Raw genomic sequence first — 23,858 nt, forward strand, 5'->3', positions numbered from 1 at the left:
ACTACCTTATGATGACTCCAAGCTTCCACTAAACAAAAGTATGCTTTCTTGGCTGCCATGGCATTCACAGCGCAAGCTCAATCATCAGTATCGTTTTTCCATTTTATGCACTCTGATCTGCTTAGTACACGTTCTTTGCAGCAGGCATAATAACTCTGTACGCTACTTCATGATGACTCCAAGCTTACACTAAACAAAAGTATGTTCTCTCTCCAGAACGAACACATTATATGCACTCTTATCTGCTTGGTACACATTCTTTGCAGCACACATATTCATACTGGGACTTGTAGTTTTATTTTTTTAATGGATGTTCTACAGCTAAATAAATTAGTTATTTTACCTGATGTTTTCAAAATGGTTTAAAAAAACAGATCATATGCAAGATTTTTGAAATTCAGCATCCTATGTACTTTTTAGAATGAGGCTTAAGATACACATCACTCTCTGTACATGTATCAGTGACATATATACAAACGTGTTAATCAAAGGCAATTCTTAACAATACCTGTTATCAAAACATTGCTAGAGGAAGCAAAAAGATTGTAACCTGTCCACAGGATACAAGCACCAAAGAGATGCTCACATTTTGTTTTTGGCAGGGTTAATGACAGCACGCTTTGAAAATTTACATAAAAAAAGTCTTAAATATCTGACCCTTAAGAGGGTATTCTCACTAGAAATTACTTCATTGAGAAGGGTTAGTGAATTACAGGTTTCATCAGTGCAATAACTATAACATTGCTGTACTTAGATATGAAGTATGTATGCTGCAGGATACTTCTTCCTGAAGATCCCTCATCTAATGAATGTCCTTGAGGTGCCAGACTAGATTTGGGAAAACTTTTCTTCCCCAGCAATAGCTCTCCCCCGCCACCAGGTGGCATCATGCAGCTTCGGATGACCGGAATTTACAACATCAGGACAAGTAAAGTTAAGACTGCGGCCATACAGCATCCATAAATGGTGAATTGGATCCAACAACTATCCCCTCTGCCTGTGATTCATGTTCTTCAGTGCTCTTCAATGCGCTTCAAAGGATCCACTGCTGGGCACACCCATACCAGTTAGGGCGACACACTGAAGTATACAAACAAAGCATTTCCATCCTTCGATTTGTGTATACATTAGTGTGTTGCACCGAGTGCCATCTTTTTCAAAAAGCCAACTAATTCGTCCACGGGGACTCTTCATAACTTAGACATCAGAAGAGCCATAATGTATTACATTCAAGAAACTAAGCACATTAATCAATCAGTACAGTTTTTTGTATCTCGTGCACTGCATTTATAGGTTCTCCCATAACTAAGAAAACTAGATGGATTATTCGTCCAATACAATTTTTGTACTCATTAGTAAATACAAAATATTGAAGTTTACTTCTAACCACCCATTCCTCACCTTAGGAAACTCCCCAGGCACCTGACTGAATCCACAACCTTTTCTGTAGCAATGCTCCTGCACACTGCTAGGTGACTTAAAACTCTGCACTGACTTTGTACTGACCTAGAAGGGACAGAGCAGAGCAGCCTAAAAGCATCACCCCTGCATGCTGACGTCACTTCCTTTCTTTCCATGCCTTTTGACAGGGATCCGGAGCTCAGCTCCATATTTTGTCAGCTTCCAATGACTCCTTAAAACCCCATAACATGAAGTGTGCTAGGTTAACGATTTCTCCTCTCAAGACTGCAGGTTTCACACCATGCTGCGAGTTTAGAAAATGGATGGCATTTACGGACCTGCACAAAGTGTCTCTGGTTCTTGTGCTTGGAACACAACTCAAAGTTGTGCGACAAGTGTGCCCTCGTGCACCTAAAGGTGGTCTGGTTAAGAGAAGCGAGGCTGTACATTGCCGAATACAATAAGAATTCATGGCCTAGCACAAGTCATGCTTCTGCTCCAAGTCGAGGAAGCGGATTTGGTCCCTCTCCTACTAAATGTCAACTTAGCACTCAAAGTGCTCTGGTAAGTCAAAATGGAAGCCCAAATGCAAGCACAAGAAATCAGAGTCCACACCACCACTCTTGATCCAAAGAGAAAGTATGAGGGTGTCTGGGTGGAGTCTCCATCCAGATCATATGCTGCAAAGTAGATTCTACAATTGATCCAGTGCGCCCAGAATTTCCCAGGCCTTCTATAATGCCACAGCAACTGAATTCCTTAAGGGTGGCATGCTGCAGATATATGGTGGTGTTCTAGCTTCCTCTGGTACCCCTTTAGGCCCTATGATTGCCAGTCAAGGTAAAATGGATGGATCCATCATCAGCCCTGTCTCCACCAGACCCATTACAGTCCCAGTACAGTCTCCAGTACTGACTTCTACTCCAGCTCCACAGCCTATGCCAACCCATCTCTCATCAACACAGATAGGGCGGCACCAGTGCAGGAGGAAAAGTCCATGCTGGTTTCAATATTTGACCCTGAAACTACTTCAGCCTGGTCCCAACCAGTGTCGTGCTGTGAACTTAAAGTACAACTGGATTGCCATACAGCTTAAGTAAGATCCTATGCCTCTTCTGCAGTGGACACAGCATCAGTGCCTTCCTTATGTTTTTTTGGCTTCAACCAGACCTTACCACCTCCCAGAAAGGTGATGGTAGGGTAGGGTAAGGGATTACATACCACCTGATTATAATGGTGACACACTTTACATGGACTTGGGAAAGGCCAGTGAGTTTGATACTTCCCCTGATATAGGGGATCAGGAAGGACCAGGCCCAAGCTATTCTAGTATCTCTGGATTGGGCCAGGAGAGTGCCGAATCCAGGTCCTGTAGCTTCTGCCAGTCTGGGCATGACCACCTATCCTCCAATCAGGCTGCCACTTTGGGAAGATCTCCTGTCTCAGCAAGGTGTCCTCCACCTAAATCTACACCTCAGTGCGTGGAGATTGAGTGGCTGCAGTGGAGTGCATTTTATCGGCTGCAGGGAGTGGTGGATGTTATCCTTGCTGATAGACACCCTTCTGCAAAGTCCATTTATGGCAGGTGATGGGAACATTGTGAGGCTTGGAATGGTTACCACAAGAGTGGCCCTTTACAACCCAAGCTTTTGGATGTTCTGTTGTTTGTTTTGTCTCTGACCCACCAAGGCCTTCCAATAGGCACAGTTAAGAGTTATTTGTTGGCCATTTTGGCCTTTTTTTGCATTTTCTGGACCAAATGTTCTTCTTTAAATCACCTCTTGTGGTGAAGTTTATAAAAGGCTTGACACTTTTTCTCCTAAAATATTCCTGATGCCGATGTGGGACTTTAATTTGCTGACACATAGCTGCTCGCTGCATCTCTTGGCTTTGAAGAATATCTTCATCATTGTGATTACTTTAGCTTGTTGGCTGAGGGAGCCTCAGGCATTGTTGACACATTCGCCCTACACCGCTTTTTTTTCCCCAGACAAACTGGTGTTGAGACATCTGACCGCATTCTTATCTAAAGTTGTGGCTTAATTCCATGTTAGGCAGTCTGTCATCCTGCCTACATTATTTGTGCCCCTTTTACCTCTCAAAAGAGGAAGAATGGCTTTATTGACTGGATTGCACCACAGACCACAGTATGGGTGATCAGCTTTTTGTGGGGTTTCTGTAGCATTGCTACAGAAAAGATTTCCAAATCCAGCACTGTACCTGGGAAGGTTTTTAAGGTGAAGAATCTGCAGCTAGATAGAGTATCTCCCAGAAAGAGCATTAAAGAAGCTTAGGTACATGTTCATTTTTGTATATTTATCATGGGTAAGCCTTGTAACTGAATTTTTGCTAGAGGTTTCAGATCTAATATTTCACAGAAACTGAGTTATTTCCCTTAATTCAGTGATAAATTAATTTGCACGATATTTAGCTTCTCGAAACAAAACAAAAAATGCAACTTAATGGTTAACACAGCATTGTCTTTCTTTCAGTGCTGGAAAAAAGGTTTCACAATGAGTGCTGCTCTCAAATGTGCATTAATCAGTGCCTCTGATAAACTCACCTGTGGATTTCTGGTTGTCAGAGTAAGCTTCTACAAGCAGGATCCACCCCTTCTAGTCAGGGTAAGCTAGACAAACACTTTGAGATAACCTATGCTCACCCTCTGGTAGCTTGGCAAAGAGCAGTCATGCTTATCTAAAGAGGCAATGTTTAAAGTACTTGTGCAGCACATACACACAGTAACACCACACCACAAAAAGTACTCCACAAAGGGTTAGAAACATGGATTATATATTTAGGAGTAAAACAAGACCAAAACAACAAAAAGCCAATCAGTAGAAGTAGAGATGAGAATTTTTAAAGAATGTATAAAAAATAGAGCTTAGAAATCAATAGGGCTGAAAGGTTACTTGCAGTCGTGCTCAATCGTGGCAAATCAGAAGTTCAGGCCAACTGCAGTGTAGGCAGGCAGGCTGGCTACAGAACCCACCCACGGTCCGCTGAAAAAGTTCCTTGGGTGGAAGAGACGTCAGTCTTGATGCGTGGAGCTGAGGAGAAGATGTGTCACTGTTGAGCGAGGTGATGTGTTTGTTCCGAGCTCCACAGCGTCAAGGCCACGTCGAAGATCAGGCAGGGTTAGGCACTGAGGCGAAGAATCATTGTAGAACCACAGGGTTAGAGTGATGCATTGGTGCTGAGCCACGCAGGGTCAAAGATGCATCGGAATTCAGGGACGATGCATGACTCAGTCGGCAATGCAATGTTGGTGACTCAGGCAGCAGCGACGATGCGTCAGGGTTGAGAGGAAATGCACAGGTTTCGATCAGCGCAACGCCATCAATGCATAGATTTTCTTGAGTTGCAGCACAGAAACTAATTTCCAAGGGCCCAAGACTGGATTGGTGTCACTTGGTAGAGCAGGCCTCACAGCAGACAGTCCAGGTGCTGATTTCAGGAACTCTTTGATATCTCTGAGACTACAGGAAAATAAGGGGTAGCCTAGCAAGCCCTTGGAGTCACTCTGGGTTCACATGAGAGGATCCAGAACTTCCCCATCAGGGCTGAGATCAGCAGGCTGCAGGGTACCTCATCAAAGCAGAGAGCAGTCCTTCTTGGAAAACAGTCCAGCAGAGTGGCACTCCTTGTAGGTCAACAGTCCTTACTCCTGGCAGAGTTCTTCACAGGTCTAGTACTATACGGATTTGGTAGGGTCAGAGACCCAGTCTTTCTACCCAAATGTGCTTTTGGAGTGGGGGTGACTTAAATGAAGGGTCTTTGAAGTTCACAGATGTCCTTTCTTCCTAGCCCTGGCTCCAGACTATAAGTAGGGGTTAATCAGCCCTTTGTGTTGGGACAGGCACCTGTTCTGCCCTTCCACCACCCTTCTTGTCAGAATGCAGATGAGTGCTCAGACACACCTAACCTTCCTGTGTTTATGGTTGCCTAGGGGGAATGCATGAAGTGTAGCTGTCACCCACCCCAGACATGTATTGGAGACGGGCTGCAGGCACACAGAGCAGTAAGAGCAGAGAAATGCCCACTTTCTAAAAGTCACCTTTGTTAAATAGTAAAGATGATTAATCATTACCATTCCAATGATATGAAATGTGATGCAGCTACTTCTTTCTGATCCGGAATTACAGCTTGAAAGTACATTAAGGAGTTACCAGTGCTGGCCTACGAGAGGAGTAGGCCTCACAGTAGTGAACAAGCATTTTCAATGCAACGGGTCTCGCATTTGTTCGAGTTAGGGCTATTAGCGTTGTAAAGCAAAAATAAAACTCAGCGCGATCGCGCTATGTAAAATGCAGCGCGATCGCGCTGCGTAGAAAATAAACTGATAAAGTAGTCCGGACCCCAGGCTGACGACATCGAGCCTCATATGTTTTTGGTACTTTACCGGTGCTGTGTAGGTGGGCTAAACACCGGAAAAGGCATGATATATGCATGCCTTTCACAAATGAAAGCAATCGGATTTTAAAAGGCAAGCCCATGGACCAATGTAAGTGAATGGCGTAGCATGGGTGTGGTTTCAAGCCCAAAGAGAGATTACAGAATGGGCGGAGCACTTTGTGCTCGCCCATAAAAATGGCTTTTGGTGTTTTTCCCTACCAGAACATGTAACACTGAAAAGTACATGTTCTGTCTTTTGCTCACATAGCACCCTGCCCTATTGATTACCAGGACCTGTCCTAGAGGTGACATATGTAATAAAATGGAGTTTAAGGATTGGCAAGTGGTTTTAAATGCCAAGTCGAAGTGCCAGTGAACCTGCAGACACATTCTCTGCAAAGGCAGGCCTGGGTCAGGTTTAAAGCTCTACTTTAGTGTGTTTCACAATCAGTGCTGCAGGCCCACAAGTAGCATTTTCTTTACAAGCCCTGGGTATATGGTATACCACTTTATAAGGGGCTTAAAAGTAAATTAAATATGCCAGTTGGGGATACACCAATGTTACCATGTTTAGGGGAGAAGCACATGCACTTTAGCACTGGTCAGCAGTGCTAAAGTGCTCAAAATCCTAAGGCCAACAAAAAGATACAGCGCAAAATGTGAGACAAGCAAACAAAAACGTTGAAGGAAGACCCTCCCCGCCCACTCCCCACCCTCAAGACTGGCAGGTCTAATACAAGTCCAGCATTAATGCAAACATCTACCAGAGAAATCTCCACAGTGTTTAAAAATAAACATTGTAAACACAGAAACCCTGTCAGCAAAAATTTAACTGTCCCACAGTGCACTTTATTTTCTTGCTTTATATGTCTTGTTAAGCATGCCTCTTTTGAAATGTATGTTTATTTCCTTACAATGCACTTAAAATTTGACTTCTGGTACATATTGTTGTTGCTTCAACACATTTTAAATAGTAGCGCATTATCCCCCAGCAAAAACACACATTTCTCAAAACATTGACAGACATCGGCGTTCTCAGACAAACAATGAATACTAAATAGGTGACACTCAAATGCTCAAGTCTTTCTAAAGAATAGTAAAATCAGTAATAATTCATGTGTTATAATAAAAAAAATACATAACCTGCAACATGTGGAATATGGTCCTATATTGCCATCTCCGCATTCAGGTATTATTTAAATGTCACTTGGTCTCCACATATGTGGTTTATAAATCTCACCAGGAAAAACCCTCAATGGCAGTTCATGCCTACGAGGCATCGTGGTATAGCTATTCAGAGACAACAATGAGCTATGCTATTTCAAACAGTATTAACACAGTTTTCTGATGAATACTTCTGCCTGCATATTTTTCACCTCTTCAAACACCTCCATGTTCCGGACTGGATGTGGAAAGTTGAAATAGCTCTCCTGAATGGATAGGTGGTGGCTCAGCTCTGTTTTAGGATCCACACCAAGCATGACTTCAGGAGCAGATTAAGGCACCATGCCAGCACACTTTTTTATTGTGTTTTTCAACTCCTATCTAGAGTGGCTGTCCTCGAAATATTTACTCAAATATAGTTTTTTGCCAGTATTTCCCCTCATAATTTCAGGCTTCATTCCATGCCAATCATGTCACAAACAGATCTAGCTCTCAGACCCTCGCAAGGTTTGAATTTAGTACTTGGGGGCCCAAATACAACTCCAGGTCAAGTGGCGAGTGTGGCCTCATGCGCTTATAGTTAGAATCTCTTCATGGCGCAGGCCAGAGCTGAGAGCTGGGCCCCTTTGTCGCTCCAGATCCTGTTCATGTATAGAATCCTACTGTGGCTGTCTGACCAATAAATCTTCAAAGCAGACCCTTTACAGGAACAAGGACAAGTCTTCCATGAAGAGCAACAAAAGAAGGGCTCTTGGGTTTCTCAGTGCCACTCCTGCTGTAGGAGGACATCTACCTGATGGTGGCATAAGTCCTTAATTCTGGCCTCGATTTCATCCTATCTCCATTTCTGAAGTTTCCATCTCTTGGAGCGGAGACTGTACAGATTGCAACTTTCATCCATTGGCCCTTTTCTGCTCCATTTCTGCTCCCTCTGCTGCACCTGTGGATCTCAAGCAGCTGTCAGAGCTCCAGTAGAGCTCCCACAAGAGGCTCTATCCCTTTGATCAGTCAATCTCATTCGGCCTCTTCCTTGCACATTTCAGGAGCTGGGCAGATCTTTAATTAAACCAGTTGTCTTGCTGTTTGTGCCACAACTGGATCCACCCCCATCTTCAACGGCAATTGGCGCTGACTTCAGATCCATTGCAGAGAGTTGCACATTTTCCAAAGACGAGGGCATTCTAGTCAGATTTTTGTTTTGAGCATAGCATTTAAAGGGGGAAGAGTCCCATTGTACGCCCTTGCTTCATGATGAATAGTGTGGCAGGATTGAGGGTCTTTTACGCTTAGATTCAGACCCCACTCAGATGCCTAATCTTGTTTATCATGATATAGCAAAGAGGTCGGCAAACTTCTTAACCCTATGGGCCTGGATAGTGTCAGCTCTCTGTCTCTGCAGAATGCCAGTGGCTTGGATACCTCCCTTGTGGTGGGTATGTGATGTCCTTTGTTGCCTCCTATCAAGTTATTTGCCTCATTCATGATGATTCTAGGCAAGGCTGCGCAGAACTATTTAATTACGTTTGCCTGTAGAGGATAACATGGCTTACCTCCGCAGAACAATCCTGCAACTGGCATCTTCATTAGTCAAGCCATTTCTCCCCTTGAACAAAGTCTGATGGATGCCATATTGGTTTCCTGTCGCAAATCAACCTCTGTTCCTTGGGTGATCCACCATGTCACCCACTGCCATTGTCTACTTTTGGGAACTTGAAGTTTTTGACAGCTTACCCCTCTCCAGAGTTTTTTTTGTTCAGGCTTCCTCTTCCTGTAGCCTGAACCCTCACTTTTTCCTCTCTACTCCTACAGAAATGGAATCAAAAAGGTTTGGGGCGATTGAGAAGGTGGTCTTTTCTTATGAGAATCTTGCCCTGCTATCCAAGAATATGATTTGCACTTTGGCCCATTACTTTCATACTCTGTGAACTTTCTCAAGCTAATTCATGACCATTTTCAAGAAGTTGTGCTTCATGCCAGTAAGCAGACAAACAAATCCCTCACTGTGGCCTGAACACAGTGCATTCGGTGGTGTGGTCCATAGATTTATTTGTTGCCTTCCACCATCTTGCTTGGATGCTTTCCATTGGCTTCTTGGGTGATTTTGGGCTAGTCATATGAACATGATTTTGATGGCGTTTATGTCTCTGGCTAGAAGGCCATCTTGACAGTGGGACACTTCAAGGCCAGGCTAGTTCTTGGGACTGGCCTCCACTGCTAGACACTTTCACCAGCAATACTGCAAGTTTAGAGGATACTCCTGAGGCCTTTCTTTTTGGCTCTACTGCCCCCGCAGCTTTTGGAGCTGTCCTGGGAGACTCCTTCCACCTGACATGTAACTTCCATTTTGACTATATTATTCCTCCTTTCCCTTTGATTGCCCTGGTTCTGAGAAGGCGATAACAGGACAGTGAACAAATTATCTTTTTACCAGCAGACATGCTGTGAAGAATATGGCATTCTGATCTGCTCTGTCAGTGTCCATACCCTCCTCTTTGACTTCCTCTGAGTGTGGATCTCCCCTTGTAATGCGAGGGGCAATGTCTGAATTAAATCCTCCAGACCAACTTCAGCCATGATTAAAATGTCCCTGACCTGACAAGACTTAGCTCTCTGATCTGGCAAGGGTTTGCTCTTGGTACAGGTAAATGTTAGTTGTTGACTCTCTCGAATTTTCTTTCCTTGCTAAAAGAGCTGTTATTATCCAAGTCTCCAATATCTTCATTTTTTAAATAGATTGACACATTTATTTCCCCCTTCATCCTTTGTCATGGCTCATTGGGGCCTTAACATCAGTTTCAAACTGCTATTATCTTGGTGTACACGTTTATCAAGCCTCAGGTTTTGTCTAGTTGACCTCCCTGGACAGGTTGGTGTTTTGGGGAAGGTTTCCTTCCACCAGCAGGCAGATGCCATATCTCACCTGGGTTAGTTCATCACTTTACTAGTATCCTACTTACCCACCAAAGGGGAGCAGAGACTGTACTGCCTGGATCATCGTAGGGCCCTCAGTTTCCACACTGACAAGACCAGTGAGTACCAGATTGATGATTAGCTTTTCCTGGGCTGTGCTGGTTCCAAGAAAGGCAAGGCACTGAAGGTACTCAGTTTTCAGCTTTGCATCAAAATCTGCTATGCTCACGTCAAAAAGGATGCCCCCTGAGGCACAGGGCCCATTCCATCAGGACAAATGCTGCTTTTCAGTGTTATCCCGGGGTGGTCCTTTCTTGGACATGTCTGACTGCAATGTAGGCTTTGGTCCACACCTTCCCCAGGCATTATTGCCTCAACTCTGAATTTTGCAGGGATGGCTATTTAGCCAGATTTGTAATGCAGGACTTCTGATTTGAGCATCTACTCAAACCCACCACCTTGGATACGTTGCTTTGGTATTGATTCAAGGGCTGCAGATTCCTCATCGATGCCAGGCACCTCCCTGTTCTAAGGAGCATTAATACAACTTTTATTAAGGTCCCATGTTTGCACACCTCAATTTCTGCCAATCTTGTCCACGTCTCTGCTGGCAAAAGAGTGCAAAAAAGGACAAGGACCAAACATCCATGTGCTGGCGTGGCGCCTCAGAGGGCTCCAAGATATACCCAGGAAGACTCCTGGAGCTGGGGAGCCACCTATCACTACAGGAGAGATAATACAGACTAAAGCTTGGAGGAGACTCAAGAGGTGAGGAATCTGCAGATAGTTACAGCATCTCCTCAGAAAGGTAAGTATCTTGGCCATTTGGCAATCCTCATTCTTCAGACCCTTCTCCACTAGCAGGACATAGTGCTACATAATTGGTGGACAGCATGTGAATCTAGAATAGGTGCAAGCCGGAAAAAGTAGTACTTATCTGTAACAATAATTTTGCTGCTTGAAACAGTTACTCTTCCATTTCCCCGGTGAAAGAGGGAAGCAATGCAAATCAGTGTCTAGGTCACAGAAAGTTTACGGTCGTTATCAGTGCTTTAAATGGTCCGGTACTGTCCGGTACTGAGTACCGGCACTTTTTTATTTTGAGAGGGAGAGTACCGGCATATCTCAAGAAAAACGTAATTCTTTTAATTGGAGAGTTCCGGCACTTCTCAGAAACAAGCAGGTACTCTGACACAGAGTACCTGCACTTTATTTTTTCCATTTCAAGCACTGGTCGTTATCAAATTGAGCCATGCAGACTCCACTTATTATTGATGCCGAAGATTACAACTGCAACATCAGAGAAGCACTTCAGGACTCAACCACTTGACTGATGAATACTTAGCATGTGAATCTAGAATATTTGCACATTCCAAAACTATAGTTACAAATAAGTAGTTCCTTCCTGGGTACCAACGAATCTGCAACCAATTCATGTCCTCTCTTTATGAAGGTCCATCGTTTAGTGATCTTTGTTACTAAAATGTATATGGACTTAACCTCTGATAAACGCAGTGATGAGAGGTGTGGCCCCATATGTGTGTCTTACACAGGCTTCAATACTAACTTGTGTAGTTGATTTACCAGTCACCCTTCCGTCTTTTGTTTATATACATGAAATAACATCTGAAGGCAGTTAATGGACTGTTGCATTTTTAAATGGCCGCACCGTACTTCCTCTTGTTTTTTTCACCACTGAGTAGGTCAACAATTGGGTTGTTGACTTTGCTACCTTTTTCCTCTTTACTGGTCTCAAACGATCTATCTTGCAGAATCAAAATGGTTGCACAGTTCGGGGGCAGTTGACACAGTTCATTCATACCATCATTCTTGATCCTTTGGTTAATAAATGAATTGAGGGAACAGTTCTAAACAAAGTTAACTCATCCTAATTCCACAAGCAGATTGGTCTCAATCCTCCGCATCCAACTGACTATGTCCACTTTTAGGTTGTTAATATTTTTGTGTCCATTCTTAACTTTAACCGTCAAAAGAATTGCTCCCAGTGACAGCCCATATATATCTACGTAAAGTTATTATTTTGTTTACATCTGACTGCTTTGACACCACAACTAGTAAAAAAAAAAAAAAGTGTCAAAATAATCTCTCAGAAACCTGCTGCTTATAGTATCTCTCAATCACATGCTAAAGTCTAGAGCCAGACCAACCACTCGAGTAATTAAAAAAAAAAAATCTTCTTTCAGCTAAGATGTTCAGAAGAGTGTTAACCATTGTACAAGCGCACTGTAAACTTGGGCTGACAGCCACCCTCGTCCGAGAAGATGACAAGATAGTGGATTTAAATTTCTTGATTGGCCCAAAACTCTATGAAGCTAACTGGATGGAGCTACAGAACAACGGCTACATTGCCAAGGTGCAGTGTGCTGAGGTGAGCTTGAAATATTTTACTTTGTTTTTGACTATTTATGCCTTCAGTGTTTTTGTTTTTAAGAGGTGTATGTTATCTAAACAATGTCCAGTCATGAGAAGCACTGTCTCTGTGTGCATTAGTAAAGTATGGGAGACGTTTCCACACGTTTGGGCTTAAAGTGCTTTTGCAGGAAGGGCTTATCTTTCCTTGGGCTGACAGTCTCGCATTCCCGTTGTTTCAGTATTTCTTCTCTTCATGCTGAAGCCTTGTGGTTCAAGATGATCTCAAACAGCAGCAGTCTTATTATGATATAGTAGTAGTAGAAGGAACTTTCATTTTTACACCATTCACACTTCATTTGAACCTCACCAACCAGAGAAGTACTTGTGGGAGTTTCTTTTAGTTCAACAGGGACTTGTGTTGTGCAGACTAGTACACCAGTCTCTAGATGGAGGTACGTATTGCAGAGATGTAGACGAGGCAACAAGAGACACCAAAATGATAAGCCAAATTACTATAGTCTTTCTGACCACTAAAGCTCTCCTGGATTCGATTTTTTTCTATTACAATTACAAATTCTTCAATGACATCACTGAGCCATTTCCCTGTTTTGCCCTTTTGTATGTTCACAAAGCTTCACCCAGAGTGCTGGGAATGATGGGTTTCCTGAAAGAAAGACATTGTTGTGAGCCTTGGTTTTGTGCTGTTACCCTGTCAGACTCACACTGAATGGTAGTGGATTGATTTTCTTTGTATAAATACCTAAATGGCTGCTTTGCTTCTGTAAGAAAGTGCCACTGTTGGCATGGTTACCCCCACTTTTTGCTTAGTGTTGATGCCAACTTTGATTGAAAGTGTGCTGGGATCCTGCTAGCCAGGCTCCAGCACCAGTGTTCTTTCCCCAAATCTGTACCTTTGTTCCAAAATTGGCACAACCCTGCCACACAGTGAAGTCCCTTGTGAAAGGTCTCTAAAGGCTGCAGCATGTATTATGCCACCCTAGGGGACCCCTCACCAAGCACATGTACACTGCATTGATGCTTGTGTGTGCTGGTGGGGAGAAAAAGGCAAAGTCGACATGGCACCCCTCTCAGGGTACCATGCCCACAAACCACTGCCTGTGGCATAGGTAAGTCACCCCTCTAGCAGGCCTTACAGCCCGAAGGCAGGGTGCACTATACCACAGGTGAGGGCATAGCTGCATGAGCAATATGCCCCTACAGTGTCTAAGTCAATTCTCAGACATTGTAAGTTCAGTGTAGCCATATTGTGTATATGGTCTGGGAGTTTGTCATTACGAACTCCCCAGCTCCATAATGGCTTCACTGAATACTGGGAAGTTTGGTATCAAACTTCTCAGCACAATAAACCCGCACTGATGCCAGTGTGAGATTTATTGAAAGACACCCAGAGGGGATCTTAGAGATGACCCCCTGTATGTTAGCCAAACAGCTAGTGTTGGACTGCCCAGTACGTGCCAGCCTGCCACTTTCAGACAAGTTCCTGACCACATAGGGTGAGTGCCTTTGTGCACTCTGTGGTCAGAAACAAAGCCTGTCCTGGGTGGAGGTGCTTCGAACTCCCCCCCCCCCCCCAAACAATAGGAGCTGTAACACCTGGCAGTGAGCCTCAAAGGCTAGTGGAGTTTCCCACCCAAAGGACAAAGCCCCACTTTTGGTGGCAAGTCCAGTGGGAAAATGGGGAAAATAAGGAGGAGTGACTACTAAGGTGTCCAGAGCTGAGGTGACACCCTCCCTGCAGAATCCTCCATCTTGGTTTGGAGGACAGGGGCCAATAGGATTAGGTTTGTGCCCCACTCATCAAAGGGAGTGGGCACAAGGAGGGTATAGCCACTCTGAGGGACAGTAGCCATTGGCTACTGCCCTCTGACCCCTAAAACTCCCCTAAATCTAGAATTTAAGGGCTACCCTGAACTCAGCTCACCAGATTTCCGGCAACCTACAAGAACTGCTTAGCTCAAACCCCCAGCAGAGAAGGAAGACAACAACTGCTTTGGTCCCAGCCCTACCAGCCTGTCTCCTGCTTCAAAGAACCTGCAAAAGAATAGCGACACATCCAGTGGGCCCAGCGACCTCAACTCAGCTCCAGAGGACTGCCCTGCACCCAAAAGAACCAAGAACTCCTGAGGACAGCGGCCCTGTCCAAGAAAAACCAACAACTAAGGACTCCCACCTCACTCTGGATGCGTGAGTCCTGACCACTCTGCACCCGACGCCCACGGCCTGTGTCCAGATGGTCCACCCATTGGAAGCCAGACGTCCTGTTTGCATCCTGCACCCGGCCGCCCCTGTGCCGCTAAGGGTGTGTGGTTGGTGCCTACTTGTGGCTCCTCTAATCCCTCCGGGTCTTCCCTCTGAGTTGCGGGCACTTACCTGCAGGCAGACCGGATTCCGAGTACACTCTGTCTCCATTGGATCCCATGTTAAAATTGCTCATCTTTGACCTCTGCACCCAGCCAGCCCTATGTTGGTGGTGGTGGTGGGCGGTTTGGGGTTAACTTGAACCCCAACCAGTGGCCTTCCTAAAACCTGGAGACTGAAACTGTAAGTGTTGTACTTACCTGCAAAACGATCTAACGTTTCTTCCCTCCCAGGAACGGTTTCTGAAAATTGCACTGTGTCCATTTTTAAAACAGATTATTGACAATATTTCAAGAACTGTATAACTTATCAGCTTCAAAGTACTGTTGATACATGTGTGAGATACAAATCTATTGAAGTACTTACCTACAACTTGAATCTTGGGGTTCTAAAAATTAGAAAATATATTTTTGCCAAATAAAAACCATTGGTCTGGAGTTGTCATTGAGGGTGCGCTTCTTCTATTGTCTGTGTGTGTTCAACACATGCTTTGCACTACCCTCTGATAAGCCTAACTGCTCGACCACACTACCACAAAAGAGAGCATTAGTATTATCTACTTTAGCCTCTGTTAAGTTTCTGGAGACCCCCTGGACTCTGTGCAATCTAGATCTCATTTTGATATAGTATATACAGAGCCAGCTTCCTGCAGCTTCTTTTTTCTGGATGGTTGCTGGAGCGTTGTGGAGTGCCACCAGGTCCTTCGCTGACACATCTGATGAGAAGTGGTTGCCATGGTAATCCTTACTCTCTCAGTTTTCTTTTCGGACTGCACATGCTGAAGTGATGTTCCTTTTGGAGGAGAGGAGATATCCTGTTCCTGGATTAAGGGTTCCTTGTGCTGCAGGGCTCTGGAATTTTTTTTGCACTGTTGGCTTGTAGCCTTACTCCCTTCACTTAGATGACTGGGTTGGAAGTTGTTCTGTTTCATTATGCCTATTAATTGATTTCACAGTGTGTCACCATGCCAGCTGCCTTCTTTACCCCAACCTCTGATAACCTGTGTTGTTCTGCCTAATGCACTTTGTAGCGGCAGCACTACTGTTGTTACTTTATGGTGCATAGGGTGATGAAGTGATTTGTCTAGAAACACGAGTTTGTTTTAATGAATTCTTCTCCGAGCAGATTTCTCCCCTTGTGATTATCCTCCAGGTGCTAGCTAGGATCTGGAAAGTTTTTCCCTCATCAGCTGTCAGGTAGAGCAATGCAGCTTCAGCCACAACGTTATCTGCGCAAGGTGTGAGGACACTGGGACATTAAATGCGCCAACTGCTGTCTGGTATAATTTCCTGTTTTTCCGGGTCTCATCAACCCAGCTCCGGAGCTCTTCTCAGTGCTTAATCAACAATAATTCCTCAGCAAATCAACAGTAACTCCAATATCTGATGGAGACTCTATCTAGCTGCAGATTCCTTACCTTTGAATTACCTGGCGTCCGCTTCGAATCCAGAATTTTGCGCTGAACAATACCCTGTGTGCGCGGTCGGGTGGCATCATTCGGATCCGCATGCGTTGTTCTATTCCTACTGCGCCGGTTAAGCACAGGTCCAGGATCGAGCTACCCTCTGCCTTTTTTGGCATGCCTTTTTTCGACCCTTTTTTTGAAAAAATTTCAGCTGTGCGAGATGTCATCGAGGAAGACCGGGTTTAAGCCGGGTGGCGCCTGCCATCACACCATGTCTGTGATGAACCCCCACTAGGTATGTCTCTGGTGCCTCGATAGAGACCAGGACTCGAAGTTGTGCTCCGACTGCCGTGCCATAGCCCCGAATGCTTTGAGAGAGCGGTCTCTGAAGCTCATGGCTGCCCGGCAGTCGACATCAGTAGGCGTGACTCCTAGGAGGTGATGGTCCCGCTCGATGAGGAGGTTGTGGGACCGCTCCAGGAGCCCCAAGTCCACTTCTTCTCGTTCAAGATCCTCCAGGAACTCGGGGAAGAGACACAAAAAGAAGTCGTCAAAGCGGACTTTGACTTTGTCACGACTGACGAGGCGTCACAGGAACGTCGACGTTCCGGAGCTTGGTTCTGCGGAGCCGATGCTAGGGCTGACTTCGCCCGAGCCGAGCCCGAGCGACCCCGCTCAATTTAAAGAATTTTACGAAGCCATGTGCCTTGTATATGAGTGGGCTTCCCCAGCGGGTGGGTCTTCGGGCTCAGTAGGGGCCCCATCGGGTTTGATGCCGTAGCTTCGGCCTCTGTGCTGTCAGGGACCCTGGGATCCAGTATCGGACACGGACCGACGCTGGTTCCACACAGTCGGCCTCCTCTGGCGTCTGCACGATGCCATTGTTCCCCCCACCGCCGGGGCGAACCCCATCCTCAGTCCGGATGATCTGGAGCCGGAACGTCGGCGTACAACGCCGATTCCGACTTCGAAAGGGCCGAGATCAGTGTCTGAGGCTTATTTTAAACAGCCAGGCATGGGTGAGGAATGTGAGGGGACTGAGGACCCTTTAGGGGTATGGTTTGGAGCAGGACTGGTATGAGGATGTAAGAAAATCCAGTGGACTGGAAACTTCTCCAGATACTGGCATGCTCTCATCTCCTTCTGTGGCTATGGAGTAGAGAGCTTCTAATGCCATAGTGGTGCGTTAGAGCAGCTGAGGTCTTGGTCCTAAAGTTGCCTATGGTGCCGGTCAGGGCTAACATTCTGACAGAGGGACTTCAACCATGATTTGCTACATTGGAGCTGATGTTACCCTTTAACGAAGCCCTTACTGATGTCCTGCTGGGGACGTGGTCCAAACCCAGCATAAGGTCTTCTGTAAATAGGACGCCTCCTTAGACCAGCTCCTAGTGACCCTAGTTTCCTCACCCAACACCCCCCTGGAGAGCTTGGTGGTCCAAGCCTCCACTTCCCATGATCCCCTCCCTTCACTCCCCTGGATAGGGAATCCAAGAGGCAGGACCAACTTGGGAAGAAGATGTTTTCTTCCTCCAGCCTGGCAGTGAGGTCCGTAAACACCTCATGCCTATTGGGCCATACTTTATGGGATACGGTGGCACAGGTGCTGTCCCAGGTCCCGGAGGGCATACAGGACACACTCACCCAAGCTGCCAATGATGGGAGAGATACAGGCAAGTTTACAATTCGGTGTGGATGGGACACGACGGGCTCGATGGGCAGGGCGATTTCATCGACAGTGGCACCTTCGACGTCACACCTGGCTTCGTACGACTGGCTTTTCGGGGGATGTCCATGCAAACCTGATGGACATGCCCTTCGATGGCTCACGCCTTTTTGGAAAAAAGGCAGACTCAGCGCTTGAGCAGTTCAAGGACTTGAGCTACGGCCAGATCCTTGGGCCTCTCGCCAGCAGTCTGCCTTTCATCCCTTCTGAGGCTTCAGAAGGGGCATGATACCACGCCACCCACAGGTCAGCCTCTGTCCTCAGTAATCACAGCATCCAGTGTGAGGACGAGGTTGTGGTGCCTTCAGACCAGAAGGTCTAGTCAGAGGTCAGCCATCACCCAGCCCCTCTCTCCCACAGCACCCAAGCCCTACTAGTATGGTTCTGCAAGCTCGTGTTTGTCCAGTTGGAGGGAGTTTTCAATTTCATCTCCCTCTCTGGTGGTCCATAACATCAGACAAGTGGATCTTTCAGATCATACAGAAGGGCTATTCCCTCCCCTTCCAGCCTTTCCCTCCATCTATCCCTCCATTGAAAGAATGGCTGATGAAGGCTCATTTAATCTTGCTCCGAGAGGAAGTTACAGCTCTCTTGGCCAAGGGAGCCATAGAAAGGGCCCCGATGTCAGAAGTAGGCAGTGGTTATTATTACCGCTACTTTCTTTTTTTTTTTTTTTTTTTTTTTTTTTAAATCAGAAGTGTCTTCGCCCTATCTCGGATTTAAGGGACGTCATTCTCTACCTCAAAAAGGAGAAATTCAAGATGCTCACTCTTGCTTATGTCTTGTCTGCCCTAGACCAAGGAGACTGGATGGTAGCATTAGACTTGCAGGATGCGTATTTTCACGTCCCAATCCTGCCTGCCCACAGGCACTACTTGCGGTTCAAGGTAGACCTGAGCACTTTCAGTTTACCATGCTCCCCTTCGGTCTTAAAAGTGACCCACAGGTGTTCACTAAGGTGATGGCGGTGGTGGCAGCTCCTTTGTGCAGATTAGGGATTTCAGTCTTTCCCTACCTCAATGACTGGGTGTTGAAGGCTCTTACGCCCCAGTCTCCTGTCAGCCACCTTCAGACGATGGCAAACCTCTTGTATTTGCTCGGGTTCACTATAAACGTGCCAAAGTCACACCTGACTCCCTCTCAAAGGCTGCCTTTCATCTGGGCTGTTCTGGACAGTTTTGGGTTTATCCTCCCGAGCAGCGAGTCCCAGATATTCTGGTTATGATACTGATGTTTCAGCTTCTACCCTGGATTTCGGTGAGACAGACTCTGAGGCTGTTGGGAGTCATGGCTTCCTGCATTCTATTAGTCAAACATGCCAGATGGCCTATGAGGGCTCTGCAGTGGGACCTGAAGTTCCAGTGGGCGCAGCATCATGGAAATCTTATCGACACGGTTCAGCTCTCGGAGAGTACTGCAAAAAACCTGCAGTGGTGGTTAGTGAACTGCGATTGGGTCAGAGGCAGAGTTCTCTCCCTCCTCCAGCCAGATCTCACAGTGGTGACAGATGCGTCTGGGATGGGACTGCCATCTGGGAGAGGCGGGGATCAGAGGCCTCTGGTCTCCGGTGGAATCCAGACTCCATATCAGCTTACTGGAGCTCCAGGCGATCTGAATGGCATTGAAAGCATTTATTCCTGTTGTAAAAGGGAAGATAGTGCAGGTGTTCACGGACAACACCACCGCAATGTGATACTGCAACAAGCAGGGCGTTGTGGGGTTGTGGAACCTTTGTCAAGAGGCTCTGCACCTCTGGACATGGCTGGAACAGCAAGGCATAACCCTGGTGGTTCAACACCTGGCAGTTTCTCTGAGCGCTAGGGAGAACAAACTCAGCCCCAATGCCTAGCAGATCACGAATGGTATCTTCATCCGGAGGTGGCGCAAATACTCTTTTAGCAGTGGGGAGAGCCTTGGTTAGGTCTGTTCGCCTCTGCAGAGAACGCACAATGTCATCTGTATTGCGCGTTGGAGTTTCCAAGGCGGCAATCGCCAACGGTTTTCGCCACATGTGGAATTCAGGCCTCCTGTACAATTCTGTACAGTTCTCAATAAGATCAAGAACGACCGGCCCCAAGTCATCCAAGTGGTTCCAGATTGGGCATGTAGAGTCTGGTATCCCTAGCTTCTCATATTGAGGAACAGTCCTCTGATCAGGCTGCCCCGTCAGGAGGAACTTCTGTCGCAGCAGCAGGGCAGGGTTCTTCACCCGATCCTGTCAACCCTGCACCTTCATGCATGGAGATTGAGCAGTGGCAGTTGATGGCTTTTGACCTTCCTCCCGAAGTCTGTAAAGTTATTTTGGCAGCCAGGCATCCATCCACTAAAACGGTATACGCCTCCCGTTGGAAATGCATTGTATATTACTGTACAGAAAGGTATATTGTTCCTCTTTCTGCTTCTCTTTCTGATATCCTTCTCTTTATACATTCCGTTGCCCAGCAGGGTTCTGCCTTGGGTACTCTCAAGGACTATCTCTCTGCCTTATCGACATTCCTTTGGCTGCCTGATCAGCCTTCACTGTTCAAAGCCCCCATCGTACATAGATTCCTCAAAGGGCTTGTACATATGTTTCCCCCCTACGCCCTTTGTTAGTCCCCAATGGGACTTAAATCCGGTCCTCACATTTCTGATGTGTGCTTCCTTCGAGCCTTTACACAACTGTCCCCTCCGGCTGCTCACTATCAAGACAGGCTTCTTAGTGGCAGTAACATCTGCCAGGAGGGTGAGTTAGATGCAAGCTCTGTCATCAAAGCCACCGTATCTCACTATCTATCCAGACAAGGTGGTATTCAGAACTCGTGCCTCTTTCCTCCCCAAGGTGGTGACCCCATTTCTTCTGGGTCAAAACATCACCCTGCCCACCTTCTTTGCTCCACTGCATCCCTCTAAGGAAGAGGCGCGAATCCACCCACTGGACCCAAAAGGAGCATTGTCAGTCTACCTTGACCGCACAAAAGAGTTCTGGGAGGATGACCAACTCTTTGTGGGGTACGTTAGAGCAAAGAAGGGTTAGAAAGGCAGAAGCGAACCGTTTCGCACTGGGTCATTCTCTGCATCAAGATCTGTTACGCATTTGACAGGAAGCAGCCTCCTGATGGCTTTGAGGGCTCATTCTACCAGGGACAAAGCTGCTCCTACTGTGCTAGCTCAGGGCATTACTGTTCTGGAGATTTGTCAGGCGTCAACGTGGGCATCTTTGCCCACGTTTGCAAAACATTACAGCCTGAACAATCCAGTACGAAGAGATGGGCACTTTGTCCATTCAGTCCTACTGGACTTTTTAGTGTAGTAGAGGTATCCGCAGCCCATCGCCAGGAGGTTATGGCTTGGGTATCTATTCAAAGGTAAGGAATCTGCAGCTAAAAGTCTCTGTCAGATGAGCAAGTTACTTACCTTAAGTAACACATTATCTGGTAGAGAATCTATCTAGCTACAGATTCCTTACACCCACCCATGCCTCCCTACTCTGCGTATATTTCTAGTAGGGTTAGGGTTTGTCCCTTTCATGGACCTAGTTTTGCACAGACAAACTGTTGGTTCTCTCCATGACTCTGCGCTTCTGGCATGGAAGTTTGTGGGTAAAAGAACTGATGTACGTGTGCAGGAGAGGTGCATTTATAGCTGACTGTGACGTCATAGATGTCTCCTACGATGCTGACGATGCCACGTGGAGCCGAACAGTGCACGCGGATCCAAGCTATGCCACCCGACGGCATGTGCAGGCTATTGCTCAGCAAAAAATTCCAGACTCGAGCTGACACCAGGGAAATCAAAGTTAAGAAATCTGCAGCCAGATAATCTCTACCAGTTAAGGCGTTACCGAAGGTAAGTAGCTTGTTCATTGTCACCTGAGGACTCTGTGTTCCTTTTGGGGGACGTGGTAAGAAGATGCCTGTATTGGATCTACTTGACATCTGTATCTGTATGTGCCTTGGTTTCAGTGACAATCTCTTGGCTTACAACTCTTGTTCTTCAATTCATCCAGAGGCATTTGGACAGGGGACCTAGCTATTTTGTGCTAAGCCACACTGGACACACCAAAATAGCTCCATTCCTCTTCTCCAGGTAAGTGTCTAGAAACTGAATGATTCTGAAAGAATTCTTCCCAAAAGTAATACAATGGTAAGAAGAAATCCCCTACTGCCTTGAGGAAACAATCCTGCTCCTGGGACTGTTCAGAGACTTAATTCAATACTTTTCCTTCTCTTCTGAGCCAAATGAGATACTGATTGGCCTTTCAAAAATTAAGGACAAGTACAAACAAACATTTTGTTTATTTTAAAGGTACCACTGATCCTAACCAGGAGAGTGCATGCAGACAATACAAAATAAAAAGCTACTTCTGCTTCGACGGGAGCAAAGTCAGAGCCCCGCCACACTCCTGATGAGTGCTGGCTGAGGAGCTGACATGAGATGCGGGGGCCTTGAGACACCCACCGTAGCCCCAAACATTAAAAAAAATACAATAAAAAAAAAAGAAAACTGTGGCTGCGCTGGGTGTTTACCGGGGCAGTAGCAGCACCCTATCTGGGTGCTGGTTGGGGAGCAACTATAGGAGCCTCTGGGACCAGCATTAAGAACTGCTCCTTTATTATCTACTACTGTAGGCAAGGGGCACCCCATATATTTGTCCTGCGAGGGCTTTTAAATTATATTCTTTTTAATTCTCGTGGTGCCCCTAAAAGGGGCAGGGGCACCAACAAGCATTTTTTTTATGTTGTGGAAAACTGCAGAGAGCACAGCAGCCCCCAAGCAACTTTAAAAAAAAAAAAGTCAGTTATTCTCCTGGCCCAGACCCACAGCTGCAAACAGCCAAAGGACATGCGTTGCAGGGGGATTGGGCTGCCATGGAGGGTTGAATGCAAAACCTGGCCACCCCATAGTGTGCACATCCAAAGGCCGTATGACAATGGCAGATGGGTGCCTGGAAGGAGCGCAGAATGACAGACCTCTTACTTTATGCTAAGCAAACCATACAAATTCACTTTAAAAAAAAAAAAAAAATATATAGGTTAAAATGAAGCTATCATTAGGAATGGTAATATCTTTTTTACATTAAAAAAAAAAAGCTTAGAAATTCACAAATGCCCTAAAGAGACTGAACCAGCTTCAGTGTTGCACTCATCAACGGTGGGATCTCTGGAGCGACCATGCTGTGCGAGCTTCATGGTGTCTCGTCAGTCCCAGAACACTGGACTAGTGGTGGGAGGAAGGTAAATTGATGTTAGACATGTTAGCCTTATGGTGGTCTTCCCCCAAACGTTTGCCTTACTCCTCCTGTTTTTGGCTGAATTTATTTTTGGTTGGCTTTAGGACTCTGCACGCCTTACCACTGCTAATCAATGCTAAAGTGCTTATATTCTCTCCTTTAAACATGGTGAAATTGACTTACACAAAATTGGCACATTTAATTTACTCGTAAGACCCTAGTAAAGTGGTACTACGTGTACCTAAGGCCTATAAATTAATTGCTACTGGTGGGTCTGCAGCACTCCTTGTGCTACCCACTTGCATAGCCCTTTAAACAGTTCTCAGGCCTGCCATTGCAGCCTCTATGCACAGTTTTAACCTTTACTTTTTAATACATATAACTCAACCCTAGTATAGGTCCTAAAAGTTTTACATGTCCTGGTAGTGAAAAACTCGAATTAATGTTTCAGTACTGCAAGCCCCCTCTCCCATAGGTTAGGATTGTGTTACCTTATTACATTTAATAAGTGTTATCTTTCACTTGGCAGGAGATGGCAAATTTAAGTTTGATTTCTAAAGAATTATAGTTTAAACCCCTTTTTAATGGTAAAGTTAGATTTTAGGTCACAATTCTGGAAGTGTCACTTTTAGAAAGTCTGAATGTTTTTGTCCTAACCACTTAGTGGCTGCCTTGTATCCTGGGTCACATTACTAGGTGTAGCTGGCAGTTGGACTTTGTGTATTGATCACAGACAAAGGGTTAATAGGTGTTGGTAGGAGGGGCATTTCTCTGACTTGATAGTTGGGACGAGCTATGACCTACGACCCATCACAAAGGCTCTGCCTTAGCACACATGTAAACAGTTTCATACTAGTCTTCCTTCCCTCCCCCCAAGACAAGTTTGGGCCAGG

The 23,858-nt window shown here is 45.8% G+C and overlaps 1 protein-coding gene across 2 annotated transcripts in view; it reads left to right on the forward strand.

Moving 5' to 3' along the window:
• ERCC3 (ERCC excision repair 3, TFIIH core complex helicase subunit) overlaps window positions 1–23,858 on the forward strand; it is a 733,178-nt gene that overhangs the window by 335,396 nt on the left and 373,924 nt on the right. For both annotated transcript variants that reach the window (XM_069236738.1, XM_069236742.1), the window contains one exon: window positions 12,075–12,259. In XM_069236738.1, coding sequence (XP_069092839.1) covers window positions 12,075–12,259 — 185 coding nt within the window. The remainder of the gene's footprint in view (window positions 1–12,074; window positions 12,260–23,858) is intronic.

This window comes from Pleurodeles waltl, chromosome 1_2, assembly GCF_031143425.1.
Source record: "Pleurodeles waltl isolate 20211129_DDA chromosome 1_2, aPleWal1.hap1.20221129, whole genome shotgun sequence".
Taxonomy (NCBI): domain Eukaryota; kingdom Metazoa; phylum Chordata; class Amphibia; order Caudata; family Salamandridae; genus Pleurodeles; species Pleurodeles waltl.